Source organism: Mobula hypostoma, chromosome 19, assembly GCF_963921235.1.
Source record: "Mobula hypostoma chromosome 19, sMobHyp1.1, whole genome shotgun sequence".
In the NCBI taxonomy this organism is placed as follows: domain Eukaryota; kingdom Metazoa; phylum Chordata; class Chondrichthyes; order Myliobatiformes; family Myliobatidae; genus Mobula; species Mobula hypostoma.
Window position 1 is genome coordinate 18265714 of NC_086115.1, and position 25367 is coordinate 18291080.

The 25367-nt window shown below is 44.7% G+C and overlaps 1 protein-coding gene across 4 annotated transcripts in view; it reads right to left on the bottom strand.

Moving 5' to 3' along the window:
- Positions 1–1302: 1302 nt before the first annotated feature.
- The window catches only part of pcgf6 (polycomb group ring finger 6), a 54986-nt gene continuing 30921 nt past the window's right edge, over positions 1303–25367 (bottom strand). For 2 of the 4 annotated variants that reach the window (XM_063071460.1, XM_063071459.1), the window contains exons 9-10: positions 14460–14546; positions 1303–2151 (exon numbers count right to left, since the gene is read on the bottom strand). In XM_063071460.1, coding sequence (XP_062927530.1) covers positions 2104–2151; positions 14460–14546 — 135 coding nt within the window. In that variant the 3' untranslated portion in view covers positions 1303–2103. The remainder of the gene's footprint in view (positions 2152–14459; positions 14547–25367) is intronic. The other 2 variants (XR_010020970.1, XM_063071461.1) reach the window with 2 other exon arrangements.

Here is a 25367-nt window from a genome sequence, read left to right on the forward strand (position 1 = left end):
TTAGTGATGGGGTGAAGGGGTAGGAAAATGGGGGTATAGACTAAGAACAGTGATTAACTAATGATCAATCACCTTGTGGGCGCCTTAGCTTACTGTTTTGGACAGTCAGAAAGAATCTTTACCCAGCAACCGGTGATGTACTAGTCATTGTTCTCTAAAGACAGGCAAAGGCTCAAATAAGGAACTATCTGATCTTGCAGAAGCAGCTCAAGGTATAGCTAAATATGGGAAGTACAGTGTAGGGGCTAGAATGTTCTGGAGAAAAGGGGAAGGGTCCGAATGAGGAACTGATGGGCTAGCTTTGGCTTAAAATAATTATAACTAACTGACCAATGATTATTTTACTTCTTATTGTATCTTAGCATGTGATTGAAATGATTCTAATATTACCTAAACTTTTAACTGTAAGATTTCCTGCTACCTGATCAATGTTATAAATTGTGGAGAATTGTGTAATTCGGGGCCAGTGTCTGGACTGGCTCTTTTGGGAGATCAGTCTGTAACTTCCCCCATAGCATGATGTGAGTAAAGAATAAAGGTTTAAAAAAGAATTGCGTGTGTTAGTGTTTTTGTGGTACTTTTGTCTTTGCATCGGTCGGTCCAGTACGACATTAGAGGCAGGAGCACTGACAGAGGTGACTGTCCATCTCTGCACTACTCTGTTTATAGCTCTCTCTATACAACCAAAAGGTCAGCCTGCCAAATCCATTCACCATCAATAAAAAAAGGCCGCTAAAATACTGGGAATTCACTCCAAGTCAAATCCTGAGCTGTCTGCGGCTGTTTCATTCAATTTAATCTCCAGCTAAATATAAACTTTAACTGGGTCTCACGATCCCTCAAGGGCTTCAGTCAAAACTGTTTTATTTCAGCAGGATTGAAGTTGGCTACCACTGTGAACACTTGGAACAAAGAGCAGAGCAATGTGCCCCAGCCCCTCTCCCACCATCAATGACTGCACCATGAATTAAAGGGACCCCCAGCTGCTCCAATCTGCTTTCACAATTTCAGAGATGAGACTTCAGGCAAACTTGAGCCTGTCAATAACTGTCTGTGCACCCAGTAGTTTGGGGGTACCCATTGCACACCACTGCGTGTAACACTGGTTCCAGAACTCAACCCTATACACAATGTCTGCAGGTGCACCATGGGACAGGGCAGAGGCTAATTTTGTATCCAACCCATTTTATCCTGACATGCTGTCCTTGACTTGGAAGTGTCTGAATGGACATTAGGCACTCACATCTAATTGATTAAACACATTCCTTCAACATAAAGTAACCTTCAGATTTTGTATAGCAAACTATTTCATCGCAGATTTTATTAATTAGCAAAGAATTTTACAAACTGGAGAAAAATATTTTAAAAGTCTGCTGAACATTCAAAGATAAAAAGCGAAATGTCATTCAAGGATATAAGGCAAATATTTTGAGTATTGACACTTGCCACAGTGAACAACCACCACCCCAATGGTCAGTCCCAGGCTGGGTCACCTCACTGTGTGGTCAGTGGTCGATCCCACAGTGGGACACCTCATTGTCTGGACACTGGTCAGTCCCAGGGTGGGACACCTCATTGTCTGGTTAGCAGTCAGTCCAGGGCAAGACAAACTCCAGTCCAGTCAGTCCCACTCTGGGGCACATATCAATCTGGTCAGTGGGACACCCCACCGTCTGGTGAGAGCTCAGTGCTAGGGTGTGCAAGGTGCAGTGTGTTGTTAAAGCTAGCTTGGTATGCGTGGGTGCCACATACAAATGTTGTTACTTACAACTAATGCAAGCTGGACATGATGTGTGGAGACAGCTGTACAGTCTGGGACAGGATCCAACAAAACCAGAGACCCTCCACCCAACGCCAGTCACCCACTTCCCAGCTAATAAAGATGCACCCGAGGGCAATCACTGTCCTGAACTTGCACAGGATCAATCTCGGATCCCTGGACAGACACTGGACTACAATCCCACAGCACCAATCTCCAAACCCTTGACTCTTAACCGAGCACAACCTTCCGTCACAGGAACCACCTGATTATCAATGGTGGTTGTGAAAATGTCCTCGGAAGCCAATCACCACTGCGGTCGGACAACAGGGGGACAGCCAGCTTCACTTCTGGGAATGCACAAGTCCATAGTGCAGGATAAGCAGTCCATCCTGGAGAAAAAAACAAAGACAGCTGTCTTTATAAACACCCACAGCCCCCTCCCCACCTACAGCCTCTACTCCCCCCCCCCGCCTCTTTAGCCTCCGACCCCTTTCTCCCCATGCATTGACCGACGGTGGTCATCTCGCACATCTGCAGTGCCATGCCATTTATCAATGAGGGGGCAGGACAGCCATCTTTCCCACTCCCTATTGCTCAGAGTCTGTCTCACATGACCCACTCATCAGGTAGAGGGAGATGGATGGAGCATGGGACAGAGCTGGCATAGTGGGAGGCACTGCTCTTATACCAGGCAAGGTGGATGAGGATGCAATATCGCCCAGGCTGTTCATGTGGCACGACTGTCCACACCACAGAGCCTGAATCCAGTCCAGCTAACGAGAACAGTTTAACTGAGTGATTAAAGCTGAGCTTAATTTGACACATGTACATCAAAGCATACACTAAAATGCATTATTTGCATCAATGACCAATATAGTCTGAAGATTGTGCTGGGGGCAGCCTGCAAGTGTTGCCACACTTCTTCCGACAACACAGAATGCTCACAACTCACTAACCCAAAACAGTACTCCTTTCGAATGTGGGAAGAAACTGGAGACCTGGAGGAAACCCACAAAGCCGTCACAAACTCCAAAGCAATATAAACTCCAATTGAACCCCAATCACTGGTGCTGTAAAGTGTTGTACAATGCTACCGTGCTGCCCATAATGCTAAGAGCAGAGGGTCAGGTGGAACAGAGGGCTGGAAGTTGGTGCAGACGGGAAGGAGATGCTGACCACTGCTGTGCTAAATGAGATAGGCCCGGAGCTGGGCACCCTTGATAAGCTGCGACAGAAACGTAAACCAGCACAATCTGTAACCTGGTGGCCCCACGCCGCTGACTCCACCATAATTATCCTGTTAGAAGATTGACTATCATGTAAGGTGATGACAAATTCAGAGCAGCAACAGCATTGACAAGAGGAAGACAATGTAATGGAACAGATCAGCCTGATGAACTCTGCACAAGACGGCAGGAGAGTTGCGGTCACCAGGAAAGTGCCGGTGTAGCTGATCAAGAGTAGGTGTAAAATACCCCAGCACTACAGGGTATTCCTCTGATGTGGAATAACTATAAATGGTATAAATATCCATTTGCAGAGTGAACACCCAAGGTAAACAAAGAACTTAGAAGACAAATTGAAGAGGAGTGATAAAAAATTAAGAACAAATATAAAATAAATCAAAGTTAATGTGAAATCAACAGAAATAAAGAGATGAAGAGATTATTTAAGTCAGAAGATTTTCTTTGAATGTTTTGGTAAAATGTTTGTTAAAGTGGGATGGGAGTGGGGAGCAAAAATTGGTATCTAAATAGGATCATTAAATAAGATGGAAGTAGTGACTGTGCAGGTTACAATGGAATTCAAAGGAAATGGATACTTCAAGAGAGTGTGCCCAAAGTGGTTGAAATCTGGATGTAAAAGGGGAGAGAGATTTGTCAGTAAATTTAGCTGAGCAAAGGGAGATTCTAAGCCACTTAGTGATGCTGGTAGGAGGCATGGCTGGGTCTGTGCCCATGCCCAATGAAACAGTCTTCAGAACAAGGGCTGCCAAGAGCTGGGAACAGCCTGCATCAGCTATCCAAATGTTTCCCAACCATTGTCAGATTATCCTACCAGGCTACTTCCCAAGAGCAAGGATGATGAAACAAAGCTTCCTATTCATACTGCTAATGTTGACTCATTAAACTCTGGTACGATTTAAACATTTCTAAACTTTAACTAATGTTTCCTGCAGGGAATGTATACACACACACACACACACACACACACACACACACACAGATTTCTTAATCACAATAGTTGTAAGGGAAAGTGCCATTAGCAGGTGAACAGAAGAGTGGAATAAGGAAAGGCCCCTGCAAAATGCTGAAAGGCGAAGGCAGGGAAAGGTGTGTCTGGTTGAGGAATGATCTACAAGGCCATAAGACATAGGAGCAGAATTAGGCCATTTGGCCCATCAAGTCAGCTCCACCGTTCCATCATGGTTGATTTATTATCCTCTCAACCTTATTTTCCTGCCTTCTACTCGTAACCTTTGATGCCCTGACCAATCAAGAACATCAACTTTCACTTTAAATACATACAATGACGGCCTCCAAGACACCTATGACAATGAATTCCACAAATGCACCACCCGCTGGCTAAAAATTTTTCTCTTTGTTTCTGTTCTAAATGGATGTCTCTCTATTCTAAGGCTGTGCCCTCTGGTCTGAGATTCCCCCACTATAGGAAACATCCTCTCCACATCCACTCTGTCTAGGCCTTTCAATATTCAATACATTTCAATGAGATCCTCTCCACGCACCCCTCCCTTACCATAATTCTCCTGAACTCTAAATGCTCGTCATATGTTGACCCTTTTAATCCTGGGATAATCCTTGTAAATCTTCTCTGGACCCTATCCAATGCCAACACATCCTTTCTTAGATAAGGGGCCCAAACCCACTCTCAATACTCCAAGTGCAGTCTGACCAATACCTTATAAAACCTCAGCATTTCCTTCTCGCTTTTATATTCTAGACATCTCAAAATCAACGCTAACATTGCATTTGCCTTCCTTACCACCAACTCAACCTGCAAGTTAACCTTTAGGGAATCCTGCACAAAGACACTCAAATCCCTTTGCACCTGATTTTTAAATATGTATCCTCTCCCATTCAGAAAATAGTATCTGCCTTTATTCCTTTCACCGAAGTGCATGACCATGCACTTCCTGCACTATAATCTATCTGCCACTTCTCTGCTCATTCTCCCAATCTGTCTAACCCCTTGTGCAGACTCTTTGCTTCCTCAGATCTACCTGCCACTCATTCTGTCTTCCTATCATCCGCAAACTTGGCCACAAAGTCATCAATTAACTTATCCAAATCATTGACATGTAAGGTGAAAAGAAGCGGTCTCAATACTGATCCTGCGTAACACTGGTAGCCAACCAGAAAAGGCTCCTATTATTCCCACTCTGCCTCCTGCCAGTCAGCCAATTTTCTATCCATGCTAGTACATTTCCTGTAAAATCATGGACCCTTATCATGTTAAGCCTCATGTGTGGCACCTTGTCAAAAGCCTTCTGAAAATCCAAGTAAACAACATCCACTGTCTCTTCTCTGTCTTTCCTGTCTGCTATTCCCTCAATGAATTCCAAGAGATTTGTCAAGCAAGATTTCCCTTTAAGGAAACCATGCAGCCATTGGCCTGTTTTATCATGTGCCTCCAAGTATCTTTAATCTGCCCAACCACTGAGGTCAGGCTAACTGGCATACATTTATTTAGCCTCCCTCTTTTCTTAAAGAGTGAACTGACATTTGCAATTTTCCAGTCCTCCGGAACCATTCCAGAATCTAGTGATTCTGGAAAGATAATTACTAATGCCTCCGCAATCTCTTCAGCTGCCTCCTTCAGAGCCCTGGGGTGTAATCCATCTGGTCCAGGTGACTTATCTACCTTCATGATTTTCAGCTAAACCAAGCACCTTCTCCTGAGTAATACCAATGACACTCACTTCTGCCCCGACATCTTTGAATTTCTGGCATTTTGCTGGTGTCTTCCACAGTTTCATATCTTGCCTTCACATTTCAGTTTTTTTAGTTGCCTTCTGGTGGTTTTTAAAAGCTTCCTAATCCTCCAACTTTTAAAAACTTTTTGGTATATTATTTGCTTTTATGCTATCTCTAACTTCCCTTGTCAACCACAGTTGCCTCATCCTCCCTTTAGAATGCTACTTCCCCTTGGGATGTATCTATCCTGCACCTTCCAAATGCTCCCAGAAACTCTAGCCGCTGCTGTTCTGCTGTCATCCCTGCTCGCTGAATATAGAGATTGGTTGGGGTGGGAGGTGAAGACCAGTGGAGTGCTATCCTTGTTCTGTCGCAAAGGAGTGAGGAGTAGAAAATGGATGAGATGCACTCAAGGGCTTTGCCAACAATGGTAGAGCAGAAGTACTCTGACAATCTTTACTCATCTGCCTGAGTATTGGTGCACATCCGTGCTACAACCTACAACACCCCTGGGAACTCACCGCCACAGCATCAATTCTTTGCTATTTTAACCAATCCACCTCAGTACAATTTAATTTCCATTCTCATAAACTTCAGATAACACAGATGTAGTTGCAGATAATTACCAATTACATGGCTCTGTGTTATTACACACAAATTCACAACCGACAAAGTTACTTGGCACCTTCAGACCCATTTCCTCACCTACAAGGTAGGTGTGAGTTACGAAGATGTGATTCCTGTTTTTTTACAGCAAGTTATCACACATGAAAATTGAATTATTAATCTACACTTGGAAAGATTGATCAGTGATCGTCAACAGGGTTTATCAGAGAAAATTCTGCGCAAATAACTTTTATAGAAGTAGCAGTAAAATGTATTGATGAGGGCAGTGCAGCTGGCGTAGTCTGCATGGACGTGAGCAAGGCTTTTCACAAGATCTAACAGGGTGGGCTGGTTCAAAAGATTACAAGCATGAGCTCTAGGGCAAGTTGACTTGATAACAGGAGGTGGAGGTGATGGTGGAAGATGGATTTTGTGATCAGTAGCCTATGAGCAGTGGTGTACCACAGGGACAAGACATGGGACTCTTACTGTTTCCTGTACAAATTAATGAAATGGATCTTTATTTAACCGATTGGGAGTTAAAGTCGAGTGGTAGGCAGTGAAGTACTGGGTGACTAGGATCTAATCTAGCAAGCAGCCCGCAGTAGAATGTATTTATAACATAAAGTGTTGTATTATAGTGTCCTCTTTGTAAGACATCAGTCATTTTGTGCTCTTATTACACAGTTTCCTTTTATAGAAGGTAGGTGGTCTGCTTTATGCACATTAAAATATCGATTTCTGCCCACTGAACTAGCCCATTGAGGTCTGAGATCATTTCCAGCACTCATTTCTTCTAATGGTAACCTTCTGATTAATTTTTAAACATAAAAACCTGCATCAGCTTCATCACACAGGAGCTATACAGACCGAGGGCACCGCCCACCTTTCATCAGTGACTGATTTAAGTGCCCTCTAAACCCTGCCGCATTGCGGTAAGATGCAAGTTCTCTCTAGGGAGCAGCAAATCTTCCCTCGAGTACCGACTAGCTGCCTGTCACTTGCTCTCTCACAGTCACACTCTAAAGAGCTGCACACAGCTCTCCACCTTTGAGACACATTCAAATTATCATCAGCCCAGCGCTGATGCAGGAAGGGTAGGGAAGCTTTTGCTTGCTGTGAGTACTCTGCAAAAAGTGGTAATCACACAGGCGGTGAAACACGGGCACTTTCCTTCCAACATTTATTTATCCTCTTTAAATTCACAGTAAACAGCAGTGGAATACAGGTTCTTCAGCCCATCCAGCCTATTCAGCGGAACAGCAGTTCCATCTTGGCTGAGTTACATAGCCAACATCTGCCTCATGATAAGAACTTCATCAACAAACTCTGAGATGCGACGAGTACTAGAGCAAGGGAGATAAAGCTAGGTTGTAGGGAGCATCTTGAAGGAAGACAAAGAGGTGCAGAGTTGCAGGCGAGGCACAGCTGAAGGCATGGTCTCCAAGAGGAAGGAGTGAATTAGGAATGACGAAAGACAGGATTGAGGAGGGTAGGAAATTGGATGACTGTTTTCCCACTCTGATGTCTAATAGACATAGACATACTTTATTGATCCCGAGGGAAATTGAGTTTCGTTACAGCTGCAACAACCAAGAATAGAGCATAAATATAGAAATACAAAAACCACAATCGAACAACAATATGCACTTGAAGGGAGACAAGGAAGGCCAGGTCTTGTAGGAATTCAAAAACAAGGATAAAAATGTTACAATCAAGGAATAGCTTAATTGTAAGCAGTCAGATCCAGATTCCAGCTTCCCTGGAGATGTGGACATGGGCAGTTGGCATTTACAATGCCTTCTTTAATGGAAACAGGAACAGAATAATGCAACCCTTGTGCCTCCTCTACTAACGTGTCTAATCTAACACCTCAGTCTCCCTTTCACATTAACCCCCAATCCTCCCAAATCTCTCAACATCTGGGAGTCCCCGATGCTATGGTAGGCATAAGCCCACATAGTGAAACAGGACACGTGCTTGGAGACGGAGGATGCAGATGAGGTACTAAATAAGCACTCTGCATCTACCAATGAGAAAAATGTGATGTGGAGGATAGTGAGACCAGTGTGAAGCATACGAATTTCCTCGGGCATTTTGAGATAAAGGAGGAGGTAATGTCGGGTCTCTCAAGCATTAAGATGGATAAATCCCAGAGCCTGATGGGATATACTCCAAGTTATCGAGAGAGGCACGAGATCACTGTGTTGTCTCTAGCCACAGGTGATGTTCTGCAGGACTGGTAAGCATCTCATCCTGCAGAAATGTGACTCCAGTACAACATGCCATGCAGCATCAATGTACTGGACATGACACTCAGAGACTTTGGCTATATTTTCTGTGATATTATGTTAACTGCTATAGTAATTATATGAGCTATATGTGCCTTGCGCTGTGTATGATGTTGGCACTGTGTTCTGCACTTTGGCCCCACAGGAACACTGTTTCATTTGGCTGGATTCATGTTTGGTTCCCTCCCACAGGCCAAGAAGCACTAGCTTGTTGGTTAATTGATCATTGTAAATGGTCCTGTGATTAGGGTGAGTCCCTCTGAAGGGCCTCAGCCCGAATCGTTGACCTTTTACTCTTTCCCACAGATGCTGCCTGCCCTGCTGAGTTCCTCTACCATTTTGTGTGTGTTGCTTGGATTTCCAGCATCTGCAGATTTTCCCTTTATGATTGTTCTGTGATTAGGCTAGGGTTGAATTGGTGGGTTTCTGGTGGTGGGTTAGAAGGGCATATTCCACGTGGTATCTTTAAATAAAACAAAGAGAGCCTATTGTATGCTTGCCTTTATTAGTTGAGACATTGAGTTCAAGAGTCAGGTAGTTATGTCGTAGTTTTATGAAACTCTGGTTAGGCTGCATTTGGAGTTTTGTATTCAGTTCTGGTCACCCCATCACATGAAGGATGTGGAGACTTTGGGGAGAGTGTAGAAGGGGTTCACCACAATGCTGCCTGGATTAGAGGGTATCTGTTATAAGGAGAGTTTGGACAGACTTGGGTTCTTCCCAATCACTGCAACTTGACTCACGACTGGTCAAAATGAAGCAACCTGCATTGGTGACACCTTAAGCGTGGCCAGAATCCCAATGAAAACATTCACCAGAAGCTATGAACTCTCCTTGGATACAAGGAGGATGCAGACTGTTGAAAGGCAAAGCATACTCCTTATTCACTTCCTTAGTCTAAAGACAGCCCACTCCCAGGGACAGCGGACCAGGCCAAGCACCTTAGAAAAGGGACAGCAAACAGCTACAAGGATGCATTGTTTCTCTCATGGTAGATTTAACAGTTCTAAGATCAAGAATGGTTTGATAAAATAGGAGAAATTGTTTCCAGTCACATGGGTCACTGTGACCTGAGGAGATTGATTGAAAACAATCAACAAGAGAACCAGAGTGGCAAGGAACCACCATTTAAAAAAAAAAACACAATTAAATACATCAGAGGCACAAAGTAATGCAATATGGCACAGGCCATTTAGCCCAACTCACCATGCCAACCAATGTACCCAGCAAGCTGGTCCTATTTGCTCACATTTTACCCATATCCTCCTAAACACCTCCTATCCATGTACTTAATTTATGTCTTTTAAATGTTGTTCCCCATTCCCACTGTCCTCTCTGCATGAATAAGTTTCCCCTCAGGCCCCTTTTAAATCTTAAATCTTTGTCCACTCAGCTTAAATGTACACCCTCTAGTTTTAGTTCCCTTTCCCTGGGCAAAGTGTTTGAGCATTTTTTAACCTTGATTTTACACACCTTTATAAAATCACTGCTCAATCTCCTACATTCCAAGGAATAAAGTTCTACCCGCCCTGGCTCTCTCTATAACTCAGTCCCTCTAGCCCTGGCAACAAGCTGATAAGATCTTCTCTGCATTCCTTCCAGTTTAACATCTTCCCTACAGAAGGGTGACTAGAATGGTTCTGCACACTAAACTCCAAGTGCAGTCTGTGATCTCTAATGGACTGCTGTAAAGGCACAGAAGTACATCCAATGGGTATTTTCAAAGACGGACTAGATAAATATTCAAAAGGGAAAAAACCAAGGGAGATAGGAAAAATCAAGGAGTGGACTGTTAGGATTTTCAGAGTGAGCATAGAAAAAAATAGGCCAAATGGGTTCCTCCTGAGTGCATCATTCAATTTCTGATCAAAGATGATTTCATCTACGCTTCGAACAATTCTGCTGCATAGTCTAGAAATGGGAATGGTGAAAAACAACTTTGTTGCTTAGTGACAAGCTAAATCAGTAGATCTTTTGCATATAATTATTAAACTGACCAGTTCCCTACAGACTTCCTCCATCATCAAGCAGACAAGGCCAAGGAAAGGACATACACTAATCATGATTCAACGGAAATAAGAATTAAACACAATTAAATTTATCAGTCCAGCCCCATGAGGCAGTTTCCTTGGTAACAGCTCGACCTGCTGGCCTCTCTAAAGATCAGTAACAGTTCACATAGTAGCAGCATTGGCTGAGTTGTGAAATGACATGTGTCCACTCACAACACATCCAAAAAAGATGCAGCTGGAAAGGATAGCAGCTGAGAACTGCCCTCACCCACTGACAGCTCAGGCTGGGCTGAAGTCCCCAGGTTATTTTGAGAAGGTTAACCAGAGCTTACAAAGAAGGTTACAAGGCTGTTGCCTGGATTGGGGAGCATGCCTTGTGAGAATACGTTGAGTGAACTCGGCCTCTTTTCCTTGGAGCAACAGAGGATGAGAGGTGACCTGATAGAGATGTATCAGATGATGAGAGGCATGGATTGTGTGGATAGTCAGAGGCTTTTTCCCCAGGGCTGAAACGGCTAGCATGAGAGGGCACAGTATTAAGGTGCTAGGTAGCAGGTACAGAGGCGATATCAGGGGTAAGTTTTTTTTTAAAAAACGCAGAGAGCGGTGAGTGCGTGAATGGGCTGCCGGCGACGGTGGTGGAGGCGGATACGATTGGTCTTTAAGAGACTCTTGGACAGGTATACGGAGCTCAGAAAAATAGACGGCTATGGGTAATCCTAGGTAATTTCTCAGGTAAGGACATGTTTGGCACAGCTTTGTGGGCCGAAGGTCCTGTACTGTGCTGTAGGTTTTCTATGTTTCTAAAGTCACTACTCTTTGAGCCTCTTGCATTCTCCAAGAAATTCAATGAAACACTGCAACCAGCTGCTTGCCAAAGGCCATGCTCCAACCACAGGCTGACAGGGTTACTGTAGAGCTGATACACCACATAGCTAGGGATCTGGAAGCAGGGTCTACCCAGTCCCAAAATCAAGAGCTCTCTATAGAGCACAAAAGTGGTAATAAATTTTGAATGGGATCTGGGGAATCTATGGAATTCTCCACCTGACAGGGCTGTGCAACCATGCTAAGTGTATTTGAACAGAAATCAAAAGGTTTCTTAATTTTAGACGTTAAGAGTATGTAGGGATAGCACAGGAAAGTGATACTGAAATGACAGATTACTGAACAATGGAACAGGTGTATTGGTGACAAAGTTTTGACTTTAGCCTTTCAGGATTCACCCCACTGAAGGAGGGTCCTGACCAGGCCACACCCAGAGTTTCAGCTGAAATGATCCTTACTCAAGTTTCAGGATGTGGGGTCCTCAAAGTTGGTATTTATTGCCTATCCTGCTGCCACAGGGAATGAAACTCAGCACCACCATCCTGGATCATGCCCATCCTGGTGAAGGTGCCCCCATATATAGATAGCTCCAGGAGGTAGGCCCCGTTACTAAGGAGGACCAACAATATATTTCTACACCAGGGTTGTGTGTGGCTGGGGGTGGAGGGGGGTTACTACTCTGCATCTGCCACCTTAAAATTCACAGTAAATTTATTATCAAAGTTCATACTATAAGTCACCATATACTACCCTGAGATTCATTTTCTTGTAGTCACTCATAGTAGAACAAAAAAATACAATAGAATCAATGAAAAACTACACACAAATAACCAATGTAAAAATAAATCAATAAATGCACACATACTGAGACACAAGTTGTAAGGTCGTTGGAAGTGAATCCATAGGTTGTGGTGAATTAGTGCAGTGTTGGGGCGAGTGAAGTTAACCATGCTGGTTCAGGAGACTGACAGTAATAACTGTTCCTGAACCTGATGGTGTGGCAACTAAGGCCCTTGTATCATCTCCCCAAAGGCAGCGGCAATAAGAGGGCATGGCCTGGTTGGTGTGGGTCCTCGACGATGGATAGCACACAAAAGCACTTACGATGATGTTCGGCCATCATGCTGATAATTATGTTTGAAAGATATTTGGACAGATTCATGGATAGAAAAGATTAAAAGGGATATGGGCCAAACGCAGGCAAAGGAGACCAGTTTAGGTAGACTACTTGGTCAACATGAAGGAGTTGGGTCAAAGGACTGTGTCACTTGTAACTGGGATTAGACTGTATGAGCAATAATTAATTGATTGGATTTGTCCTGCTTTTTGAATAGTGCAGACCCAGATAATTTAAATGCCAGTGTTGTAACTACATTGGAACAGCTTAGCTGAAGGTACGGCCAAGCCACCAGTACTGCAGCGGGAATGCTGCCTACCTGTGGTCTGCTGTGTACCCTGAACACTCAGCTCTTTCTTGAAATCACGTGCTGTGAACCGCGCTGTATGAGGGCTAGTTTTGTAACGGTGGAGAGCTCAGGAAATCAAGAGGGACCAGTCATTCAGCAGTTCCAGCTGAACAGGGTTGTAAATGCTTCAGCCTTGCCCTCTGCACTCACCGTAGACCCTCTGTGCTGGGATGCTGGAGAAGGGGCCAACTGAGGTGTCAAAAGGGCTGACCTGACTGCACACTGTGCTGCTGCCTGAAGTTGGTGCAGTATAACCACGGCAGATTGCCTCGGACATTTCACTTGTGATCGCTAGACTCTGTTGGACAGTGATAATGTAAGTTGCCACAGGCCTGTTACCCTTGTCTGATGGAGGGACAGACAACATGGGAGCAGTGTAGCCTCGGTTGCAGCAAGGACTAGGCCTCAAGCCTCAGGCTTGCCTGTTGCTGCAGACCAGGGGAGAGACACCGAAGCACTTCAGCGTGGTGTCCGCTCTCAGCTGGGGCCTGGCCTCTCCCATCAGTGATGCCCTCCCGTGTTTGAGTGGTGGAATGACAGGCTGGATTGTGTGCGTCTGCACACTGCCGGGAGACCATACCATTGATTGCCGGACATTGTCACTCAGGGTCTAAGACTATGCACGTTATTTTTTGGAGTTAACATGCCTCTTTGCTCGCTATTTTGAAGTTTGCTTGCTACTTTGAAAACTTTGCTCCTTAGCTCCAGAGGGACGTTGCCTTGTTCAGCTGTATCCATGGATGGTTTGAATGATAATTAAACTTGATTTGATTGAGGGTGGGAGTGTTCTTCAAGCTCTGCTTTCCCATGTGTTGTCTATCACTTTTTACAACTCAAGAGTGACAGGTCTGGGGAGCTTTGATTTGATCTGCAGTTTGTGTCATCACTCTGCTCAACTGACTGCATGCTGCTAACAGACATGTAGAATTAATACCTCATTCCTGGTGTAACTCACTGCATGCTCCTCTGCACTCAGCAATGAGCCTGGATGGTGGGGTGAAGGAATCACTGGGCCATGAGCACCAAAATGTGCACCCTAACATGAAGGTGCAGATTGTGGGGTGGGGGTTGGGGGGGCAGAGTGTGTGGGAGCAGTGGGGTACATCTGTCTACTGTGATCAGTAGATTTAATAGTGCCGTCTAATATACATACCGTCTGTGCACAGCCCACGACCCATTGCTGTTCTGATACAGAGCCATACTAAATGATGGCAGGAAGTAGTTCTGTAGAATTATTACCTGATGTTTGTCCTCACTATCAATCCCTTTGCCTCAGAGGCTGTAACATTCTCCCACCCTAATGTTCCCCTGCTGAGGATCCCACATTCACATTCAATACATATGAACCAGACCATAGCCACTAAGTACACAATCCCACTGACCACACGTACACCAACCCTAATAACAGCTGGGTCTCCTGTTCTGATACGGAATCCCACAACAATTCTCCCAAGGACTCATTGTACAAGAACCCACAACCACCTTCAGCCTGATCCCAGTTCACAGCCCCAGTGATACCGTTAGCATTAATTCCCGTGGACAGAACTGTCACTAACCCGAATGCCACTCTCGGTGACGCTCCTTCGAATGTGTCTCAGGGTCTGGTGATGTTCTAGGATCTTGTTTCCACAGATGATGTCTACCTGTCAGTCACACAAAGCTCGTAGTTAAACACTCCCCAGATGAATATAAACCCAAAAAGGAACAGCTGCAGGAGCAGGATGACCATTTCCCAGTGAATGCTAGGTGAGACAGGCCAAAGCCCAATATGCTCCAGTGACCCAGTTCAATCCTGACCTTTGGTGTTGTCCGTGTGGAGTTTGTATGTTCTGCCTGTAACCATGGGGGTTTCCCTGGTACTCCAGTTTCCTCTCACTGACAGTGAAGTGGTGGTTCACTGAATCCAATGCAGAGGTGAATGTTAGGTTCCAGGGGTGGAGGGAGGTGGGGGTGCTGTTGAATATGCAAGGAGAATAAAGCAGGAATAGTATAAAAGAGTGCTAGATGGTCACTACAGACTCGATGGGCTGAAGGTCCCCCAGGTTGTCTGGAGGTCAGGCAGGAACAGTCACGCTACCATTTTAGATTTGGAAATAGAGACCGCTGACCACCAAAGTTCCAGCCCAATCACAATACCACTTGCAATGATCTCAGTCTGGGGTCAGAGACATGAACAAGCTGTCTGCACCTCCACCAGGCTCAGGAAATTCCAGTGTGAATGGCTAATGACCAGCTGATTTCGGCAGCTCAGGCACAATAAGTGTTGGTGAGCGGTCAAACCATTGACTGTCTTGGTACAATATAGTCAGGATGGAATGCTCCTCCTGTCCGATGTGGGAATTCAGGATACTTGACAGGTTCCCTGATGACTACCTCTGCAGAAAGAGCACACAACCTCAGCTCCTGACCGCCCGGGTCATGGAGTTGGATGTGTTCAGAATTATCCAGGATCTGAAGGTGTTATAGATGAGACTTCTGATGCGGTGGCCACACGCAGAGTACTGGCTTCAGACATTAGATGGGTGACCACCAGGAGAGATAAGGGGAGTAAAGAGTCAGTGCAGGGTTCCCCCTGTGGCCATTCCCCTCAGCAACAAGTACACGTCTTTGGATACTGCTGGGGGGGGGGGAGTGAGGGGAATGACCCATCGGGGCAAAGCAGTTGCAGCCAGGCACTGTGGCCGGCTCTGAGGCTCAGCACAGAAGGGTAAAGTCAAGCAGTGCAGTTGTGATAGGAGACTGAATAGTTAGGGGAACACAGGAGATTCTGTAGTTGCAAAAGAAACACCAGGATGATGTGTTTGCCTCCCAGTGCTAGGGTCCAGGATGTCTCGGAGCGGCTACAGAATATTCTCAAACGGGAGGGTGAAGAACCAGAGGTCACGGTGAATATTGGCACCAATGACATGGGTAGAAAAAGGGAAGAGGTCCTGTGCAGTCAGTCTATAGGGTTAGGAAAGAGGCTGAAGAGAAGGATCTCCAAAGTGGTCATCTCCCGATTACTCCTGGTGCCACAGGCATGGTCCTTGCGGGAAAGTTCTAAAATTGGAGTAGGGCAAATTACAAGGGCATTAGGGAGGAACTAAGGAATAGAGGAATACAGTACCTTTTTTCTAGTAAGTCCACATCAAACTCATTAAGGATGTTAAAAATCAATTGCACAGAGTACAGGAAAGGTATGGTCCTCTTACAATGAAGGATGGGGATGGAAAGATCCATGGAAAGAACCTTGGGTGTCCAGAGAGGTGATGAACTTAGTCAAGAAGAAAAAAGGAAAAGTATATAAAGCTTCGGAAATCAGGATCAAACAGAACACATGAGGAGTATAAAGAAGCCAGAAACGAACTAAAGAAGGGAATTAGGAAAGCCAGGAGGGGCTGCGAAAAGTCTTCAAGGTGAATTAAGGTGAACCCCAAGGCATTGTATACATACTTCAAGAGCAGAGGATAACTAGGGAGAGGGTAGGACCACACAGGGACAAAGGGGAGAATATTTGCATGGATGCAGAGAAGGTGATGAAGTCCTTAATGAGCATTTTACTTCAGTATTTACCAAGGAAAAGGAGATGGAAAGCCAGGAGATCAGTGCTGAGTGTATACATATGTTAGGGTGTCTAGAGGTCAACGAAGGGGAAGTGTTGGGTCTCCTAATGAGTATTAAGGTGGATAAGTCTCCAGAGCCTGATGGGATTTACCCCAAGTTATTGAGGGAGGTATGAGATGAGATTGCTGGGGCCTTGACCAGTATCTTCGTGTCCTCTCTAGCCATAGGCGAGGTCCTGGAGGACTGGCGAGTATCTAATGTTGTACCTCTATTTAAGAAGGGAACAAGTGAACATCCTGGAAACTCAGTTGAAAGGAAAATGCTGGAGAAAATTCTTGGGAATAGGATATATGAGCATTTGGAAACCCATGGGCTTATTAGGGAGAGGCACCATGGCTCTGTACAGGCAAATCATGTCTTACCAACTTGATTGAGTTTTTTGACAAGGTGACGAGAGAGATTAATGAAGGTAGAGCAGTGGATGTTGTCTACATGTATTACAGTAAGGCATTTGACAAAGTCTCCCATGGGAGGCTAATCCAGATTAGGATGCAAAGGTCTCTGACAAATTAGCTGTTTGGATTCAGACAGGCTTGTACGTAGTTGACAGAGAGTAGTGGTTGAAGAGGCTTCGAGCTGGAGGTCTGTAATTAGTGGTGTTATACAGGGATCTGTGCTGGGATCTTTGCTGTTGGTAAGGTAAATAAATGACTTGGATGAGAAAGTAGACGGGTGGGTTAAAAATTTGCAGATGATGGGGAGATTGGTGGAGTTGTGGATAGTGTAGAAGACTGGCAAAGAATACAGGTATGGGCAGAGAAATGGCAGATGGAGTTTAACCCAGATAAATGTGAGGTGCTGCACCTTGGTAGGGCAAAGGTAAGGAGCCAGTACACTGTCAAGAACAAGAACCTTAAGTGTTGTTGAGCAGAGATCTTGGGGTCCGAGTTTATAGCTCCTAGAAAATGGCAACATAAGTCAACAGGGAGGTTATGAAGGCTTATGGAATGCTTGCTTTTATTAGTCGAGGCATTGAGTTCAAAAGTCAAGAGGTTATGCTGCAACTTTACAGAACTCTAGTTAAGCCACATCTGAAGTTTTGCATACAGTGTTGGTCGCCCCACTATAGGAAGGATGTTGAGGCTTTGGAAAGAGTGCAGAAGAGGTTTACCAGGATGCTGCCTAGTGTAGAGGGCATGTGATTATGAGAGGTTGGACAAACTTGAGTTGTTTTCTCTGGACCAGCGGAGGCTGAGGGGGAGATGTGATAAAGGTTTATAAGATTATGAGGCATAGATAGGATAGACAGGGAGAATCTATTTTCCCAGGGTAGAAATGTCTAATAGAGGGCATGCATTGAAGGTTGAGAGGGGGTAATTTCAAAGGGGATTTGAGGGGTCAGTGTTTTTTTTTACTCAGAGCAGACATTCCACCTCTCCTGGAAGTTCGGGGAGTCTCCCGCATAGTAATAGTGGCTCCCTGATGCCCGCAAATTATATACAATGTCCCAGAAACAATTTTTTTTGAGAGAGAGGGGTAGAGGGGTAGAGGGGGGAGGGGGTAGAGAGAGAGACAGAGAGAGAGAGATAGAAAGAGCACGCGCGCCATGGCAGAGTGTTCCAAAAAAAATATATAAAACGTACGTCACCCCAGACTACCCTAAAGTGTACCCCTGCGTAATAGCGGTCAAAAATAATGACAGTGCTGCTCGCTGCACTGTTTGCAACAGTGACTTTTCTATTGCCCATGGTGGGTTAAGACTGTAAAAGACATGTTGAGGTGAGTTTAACAGGTGTCATCTGTTCATTAGCATAGCTAACGTTATTTAAACTAGCTGGATAGCTGCTAAGGAGCTACTCTATTGCAGACATCCCACCTCCCCCAGAAGTTCCGGGAGTCTCCCGCAAATTGATGGTGCTACCTTCCTGAAATGAGTTTTTGCAGGGTAGGATGTCTGCTCCGAGTGTGTTGGATGCCTGGAATGCGCTGCCTGGTATGGTAGTAGAGGCGAGTACATTAGAAGCTTTTAAGAGATGTTTAGATAGGCTCATGAATATGAGGAAGATGGAGGGATACGGGTATTGTGTGGGTGGGAGTGATTAGTTTTTGGGGTTTTTTTGATTTACTTTTTACCTGGCTCGGTACAACATTGTGGGCTGAAGGGCCTGTTCTGTGCTGTTCTATGATGGTCATACACAGAAAGTCCCTGCCTCAGACTGCAGCATTCCTTCAGTACTGCACATAGTATGGAGTTCCACCAGTAGTGTGTGAACAGAGCTGACCCCTGGAACGGATTGCATGTTCTCCCCACTGACAGGCAAGTGAGGGTGTTTGTCATGTCTTGGCCCCGAGATCAGCAGCTCACATGAGCACAACCAGCTTCCTTGATTCTAACATTGACTTCATCCATGGCAGGGTTTTCCTTCCCTCAATCACAACACCCTGGGCGTCAAACTTGGGTCAAACTCTGCTCTGCTGTCAACACGAGTTTCACTGACCTCCTCTGTGGTGGTGAGTTAGCAAAGACTTCACAGGAGAGTGATACTGGAGAAATCTAAACTGAGCACTGGTAGTCTCGGGTTTATGGGGATTACCTGATGATTCTCACTTGGTTAATATAAAAATTGTTAGATTAAATGGCTGGCATTACCTGGTTTAATCTCCCCTGCTGTTTAGAACATATCCAAGCAAACTTGCACATGGTTGGGGAAGACAGTAGCAGCAGCAGTGGTGAGGACCCTGTGTGCTACACCTGCCCAAGCCTGACAGTCACTGTCCAAAACGGAGTAAAAACACAGCAAAGGACCAGAGAGTACCTGACACTGTAACACTTCAGAACTGCATGCTGTCACACTGTCTGCTTAAAGCAATTGTAACAGCTTCTCATGTACGAAAAGATTGATGAGTCCTTTGTCTCCACCACACTTGGGTCTACTTGCCTCTCCTGGGCTTTTAAGCAACCTTCAGATGTGATTTGTGCAGCTAACTGCAAAACAACACAACTACCAGATGAAGCAGCACTCAATCACCAGGAAAGATCGAAAGCTAATTACAAAACCCATCCACTGTCAGAGCACAGGTTACAAAGGGCACCAGGAGATCAGTGGAGAGCCGATAAATAATAAATGAAGGCCTTGTGATGGATAAAACGGGCCACAGAAAGCATGGAGCATAGTGAGAAAATCAAAGTGAGAGATGGGGAGAAGAGAAGGGGAGAAGGAGGGAGGAGGGAGAGAAGAGGGAGGATTAAAAAGCATTTAAGAAACAGAAACACTGCTCACAAGAACAAGAAAGGAAAGTAAGTGAGGGAGGGAATAAAAAACTGAATCAAAGCAAGGAGAATGAGGAAGACATCAGAGTGAGAATAAGGGAAGTTAAAGAGAATCTAAGAAAAGGTATGAGATAATTAAAAGGAAAGCAAGAAATTGAGAGACAATGGCACATGAAAAGATTCAAAGGACAAAACACCTGGAAAACAAAGTGTTCCAACAGAAAAGACACAAACAAGTAAATTCTTCCCAGAGGGCAGGGCCTGCATTTATTTATAAATTGCTTTGCGCAAGTCTGCAGCTCCCAGGCTCTGCATAGATTCATGTGCTGGGCAGCCGTCTTCTCCTCCCACAACTTCTCAGGGGAGCCATCTGTCTCACATTTAATTACAGTGAAAACTGGTACATACTGAAGTCGTTCACATGAGTGGAACCAGAGCTGCTCCTGGAACAAAGAAGGATCGGCACAGCACCCATTCAGCCGAGAGGGAGATAGCTGTCTCATGCCCACTGTCCATCCAGGATCCCCATCATCAGAACAGCACTCAGTCAAGCTGTCTCCACCTGAACACACCATAATACTCCCTGTGGGATCAGCACAGCACCCATTCCCTGAGATAGCTGTCTCCCTTACTGCCTGGTTGATTAGAAAGCAAAGTTTAACATATTCATTAACTTTTCTACAAGGGACAGATAGTATGGGACAGTTCTATGGCGACAAGCTCCAGTCCATCTTTCACAACATTTAGGGAAATACACAAAACCCTGGTTTTGCCTACCGTCCATCTGGGTTCTCCCTTTGGGATCAGCACACCATGTATTCCTCAGGACAACGCTCAGCTGTGAGGGAGATAGCTGTCAGCTGCCCACCATCTATCCAGGATCCCCATCCTCAAAACAGTGCTCAGCTGAGAAGGAGATAGCCATCTACCCCAATGTGTACTCCAACGTCCTGCCTCTGTTCAAACAGAAAGTATGCAGGCATTCCATTCAATCACAAACACAGGAAACTCCAGGTGCTGAAATCTTGTGTAACAAACTATCTGCTGGAGGAACTTAGTGGGTTGAGCAGAATCTGTTGGTGGAAAGGAGTTGTTAGGGTTTTGACCTGAAATGTCAACAATTCCTTTCCTCCCACCAATGCTGCTTGACCCACTGAGTTCCTCCACTCAGACGTAGCACGCGTTTTAAACCAGGACGTCTTGTTGCAGCTGTATAAAACTTCGGTGAAGTAGCACTTCAGTATTGTGTGTGCAGTTCTGGTTGCCCTCATTACAGAAAGGATGTGGAAGCTTTGGAGGGGGGTGCAAAGAAGAGGTTTACCAGAATTAGATGGCATATGAATGAGGTATAAAAAGAGGTTGGACAAACTTGGATTATTCACCCTGGAGCGACACAGACGGATGGAAGACCTGATAGAGGTTTATAAAATTAGGGAGGTACAGATAGAGTAGATAATCAGTTTATCTACTCAGGGTAGAAATGTCAAAATTACTGTACATAGCTTTAAGGTGAGTGGGGGGGGGGGATGTTTAAAGGTGACATGTGAGACAAGTGGTAGGTGCCTGGAATGGGGTGGCAGGAGTGAAAGTTTCAGCAGATCCGATATTGGTGTTTAGAGAGGCTATTAGACAGACACATGAGTACACAGGAAACAGAGGTCACGTGCAGGCAGAAGGGATTTAGTTTCATTTTGGTCTGTCATTGGTACATGTTGGTACCAATGACATAGGAAGGAAAAGCAAAGAGGTCCTAAAGAGAGAATTCAGAGAGCTAGGCAAAAAGCTGAGAAGTAGGACCTCCAGGGTAGTAATTTCTGGATTGCTATCTGTGCCACGTGGCAGTGAGAATAGAAACAGGATGATCTGGCAGATAAATGCATGGCTGAGAAGCTGGTGCAGGGGGCAGGGCTTCAGGTTCTTGGATCACTGGGATCTCTTCTGGGAAAGGTATGACCTGTATAAAAGGGATGGGCTGCACCTGAACCTAAGGGGGACCAATATTCTCATGGGCAGTTTGTTAAGAGCTGCTGGGGAGGGTTTATACCAATTTGGCAGGGTGATGGGAACTGGAGCAAAGGGACTCAGGATAGGACAGATGGTTTTAAAAAAAAAGCAAAGATAACACACAGTCAGACTATCAGGAAGGGCAGGCAGATGATAGGACAAAATTGCAGCCAGCAGGGTGACCATCAGTGCATTAGGGATGTAGAATCAAAAAGAATAGCAAATACAGTACTCAAAGTGTTATATCTTTGAGTACTGTATTTGCTATTCTTTTTGATCCCTAATCTCACTGCATGGAGTATAAGAAATGATGATCTTGTGATGATCTTGTTTCACTTTTACAGATTGTTCGGTATGATGTTGTGGACATCGCTGAATCGTGGCTGAAGGATAGTTGTAGTTGGGAGCTGAATGTCCAAGGTTACACATTGTATTGGAGGGATAGGAACATAGGCAGAGTGAGTGGCGTGGCTTTGTTGGTAAAGAATGGCATCAAATCATTAAAAAGATGTGACATACGATCGGAAGATATTGAATCCTTGTGGGTGGAGTTAAGAAACTGCAAGGGTAAAAGGACCCTGATGGCAGTTTTATACAGGCCTCCAAACAGTAGCTGGGACGTGGACTACAGATTCCAACTGGAAATACAAAAGGTGTGTCAAAAGGGCAATGTTATGACAGTCATGGGAGATTTTAACATGCAGGTAGAGTGGGAAAATCAGGTTGGTAATGGATCTTAAGAGAGTGAAGTTGTTGAATGCCTATGAGATGGTTTTTTTAGAGCCTACCAGGGGATCAACTATACTGGATTGGGTGCTATGTAATGAACCAGAGGCAATTAGAGAGCTTAAGGTAAAGGAACCCTTTGGAGACGATGATCACAATATGATGGAGTTCAACTTGAAATTTGATAGGGAGAAAGTAAAGTCCGACGTAGCAGTATTTCAGTGGAGTAAAGAAAATTACAGTGGAATGAGAGAGGTGTTGGCCAAGTAAATTGGAAGGAGATGCTGGCAGAGTTTCTGGGATAAATGAGGAAGGAGCAGGATAGATGTATTCCAAAAACAAAGGAATACTCAAATGGCAAAATAGTGCAACTGTGGCTGACAAAGGAAGTCAAAGCTAATGTAAAAGCAAAAGACAGGGCATATGATAAAGCAAAAATTAGCAGGAGAGAGGGAGGATTGGGAAGCTTTTAAAAACCCTACAGAAATGAACTAAAAGAATCATTAGGAGGAAAAAGATGAAGTATGAAAACAAGCTAGCAAACAATATCAAGGTGGACAGAAAAAGCTTCTTCATATATAAAAACTTAGAGAGATGAAAATGGATACAGGACCGAAGAAATGAGGCCAGAAAAATAATAATGGGGGACAAGGAGATGGCAGTTGAACTAATGAGTATTTTGCACCAGTCTTCACAGTGGAAGATACCAGCAGTATGCCAGGTGTTGAAGGGTGTGAAGCAAGAGAAGTGAGTGTAGTTACTATTACAAGGGGGAAGTGCTCAAAAAGCTGAAAGACCTAAGTCAGCCAGACCAGATGAACTGCACACTAGGGTTTTTCTGAAAGAGGTAGTGGAAGAGATTGTGGAGGCATTAGTATTGATCTTTCAAGACTCATTGGACCTTGACATTGTTCTGGATGACTGGAAAATTGCAAATGTCACTCCACTCTTTAAGAAAGGAGGGAGGCAGCAGAAAGGAAATTATAGACCAGGTAGCCTGACCTCAGTGGTTGGGAAGATGTTGGAATCGATTGAGAAGATGTTGGATGAGGTTATGGAGTAACTCGGTGGCACAGGACAAGATAGGACAAAGTCAGCATGGTTTCCTTAAGGGAAAATCTTGCCTGACGAACCCACTGGAATTCTTTGAGGAAATTACAAGTAGGATAGATAAAGGGGATGTAGTGGATGTTGTATATTTAGATTTTTAGAAGGCCTTTGACAAGGTGCCACACATGAAGCTGCTTACCAAGTTAAGAGCCCATGGTATTACAGTAAAGTAACTGGCACAGTTAGAGCATTGGCTGATTAGAAGGAGGTAGCAAGTGGGAGTAAACGGATCCTTTTCTGGTTGGCTGCCAGTGACTAGTGGTGTTCTGCAGGGGTCTGTGTTGGGACTGCTTCTTTTTATATTGTATATCAATGATTTAGATGATAGAATAGATGACTTTGTTGCCAAGTTTGCAGATGATACGAAGATTGATGGAGGGGCAGGTAGTGTTGAAGAAACAGGTAGGCTGCAGAAGGATTTAGGCAGATTAGGAGAGTGGGCAAGAAAGTGGCAAATGAAATACAATGTTGGAAAATGCACACTCATGCACTTTGGTAGAAGAAATAAATGTGCAGTGTATTTTCTAAATGGGAAGAAAATCTAAAACTTTGGGATGCCAAGGAACTAGGGAGTCTTTGTGCAGAACACCCTAAAGGTTAACTTGCAGGTTGAGTCGGTGGTGAGGAAGGCAAATTCAATGTTAGCATTCATTTCAAGAGGTCTAGAATATAAGTGCAAGGATGTGATGCTGAGGCTTTATAAGGCACTGGTGAGGCCTCACCTTGAGTATTGTGAACAGTTTTGGGCTCCTTATCTGAGAACAGATGTGCTGGCATTGGAGAGGGTCCAGAGGAGGTTCACAAGGATGATTCCAGGAATGAACGGGTTATCATATGAGGAACCCTTGATGGCTTTGACCCTGTACTCGCTGGAATTTAGAAGGATGAGGGGGGATCTCATTGAAACCTTACAAATGTTGAAAGGCTTAGACAGAGTAGATGTGTAAAGGATGTTTCCCATGGTGGGGGAGTCCAGGACAAGAGGGCACAGCCTCAGGATAGAAGGGTGTTCACTTAAAATAGAGACGCAGAGATATTTCCTTAGCCAGAGGGTAGTGAATTTGTGAATTTATTACCACAGGCAGCTGTGGCGGCCAGGTTGTTGGGTGTATTTAAGGCAGAGATTGATAGTTTCTTGGTCAGCCACAGCATCAAAGGTTATGGGGAGGTGGCCAGGGAGTGGGGCTGAGGAGGGGTAAAAAGGATCAGCCATGATTGAATGGTGGAGCAGACTCAACCAGCATATGGCCTAAATCTGCTCCTATGTGTTATGGTCTCTGGTCTTCATTTGATATCGCATTCAGCAAACACTGTGGGTGGAAGGGCTTGTTCCTGTGCTGTAGTTTTCTATGTTCTATGACTTTCAGTTGAAACAGCAAAATTCTTGCAAACTGGAGATAAACTTGGGCAAGCTCTCCCATAGATCAGCCAAGTGTCGAATGTAACATATGGAGAGAGTGGGCCCTTTACATGGATGTATAAAAGAGCATGTCAGTTCAAGCTGGTTTCCACTTGATGCTGTGGAGGGAGCAGGGGGGTGCATAGGTGGCAGAACAATTTACCCCATAAACCTTAGGTATTCTCAGTTCTCCCCCTCTCATCGGGCAGAAGCTACAAAAGCCTGAAAGCACATACCTCCAGGCGAGAGGACAGCTTCTACTCTACCATTAAAAGACAACAGAATGGTCCCCTTGTATGATAAAATGGACTCTTGACCTCATAATCAACCTCATAAAGATCCTGCACGCCACTGTCTGCCTGTTCTGCACCTTGTGTCACTGTAACACTTTGTTCTGCATTCTGTTATAGC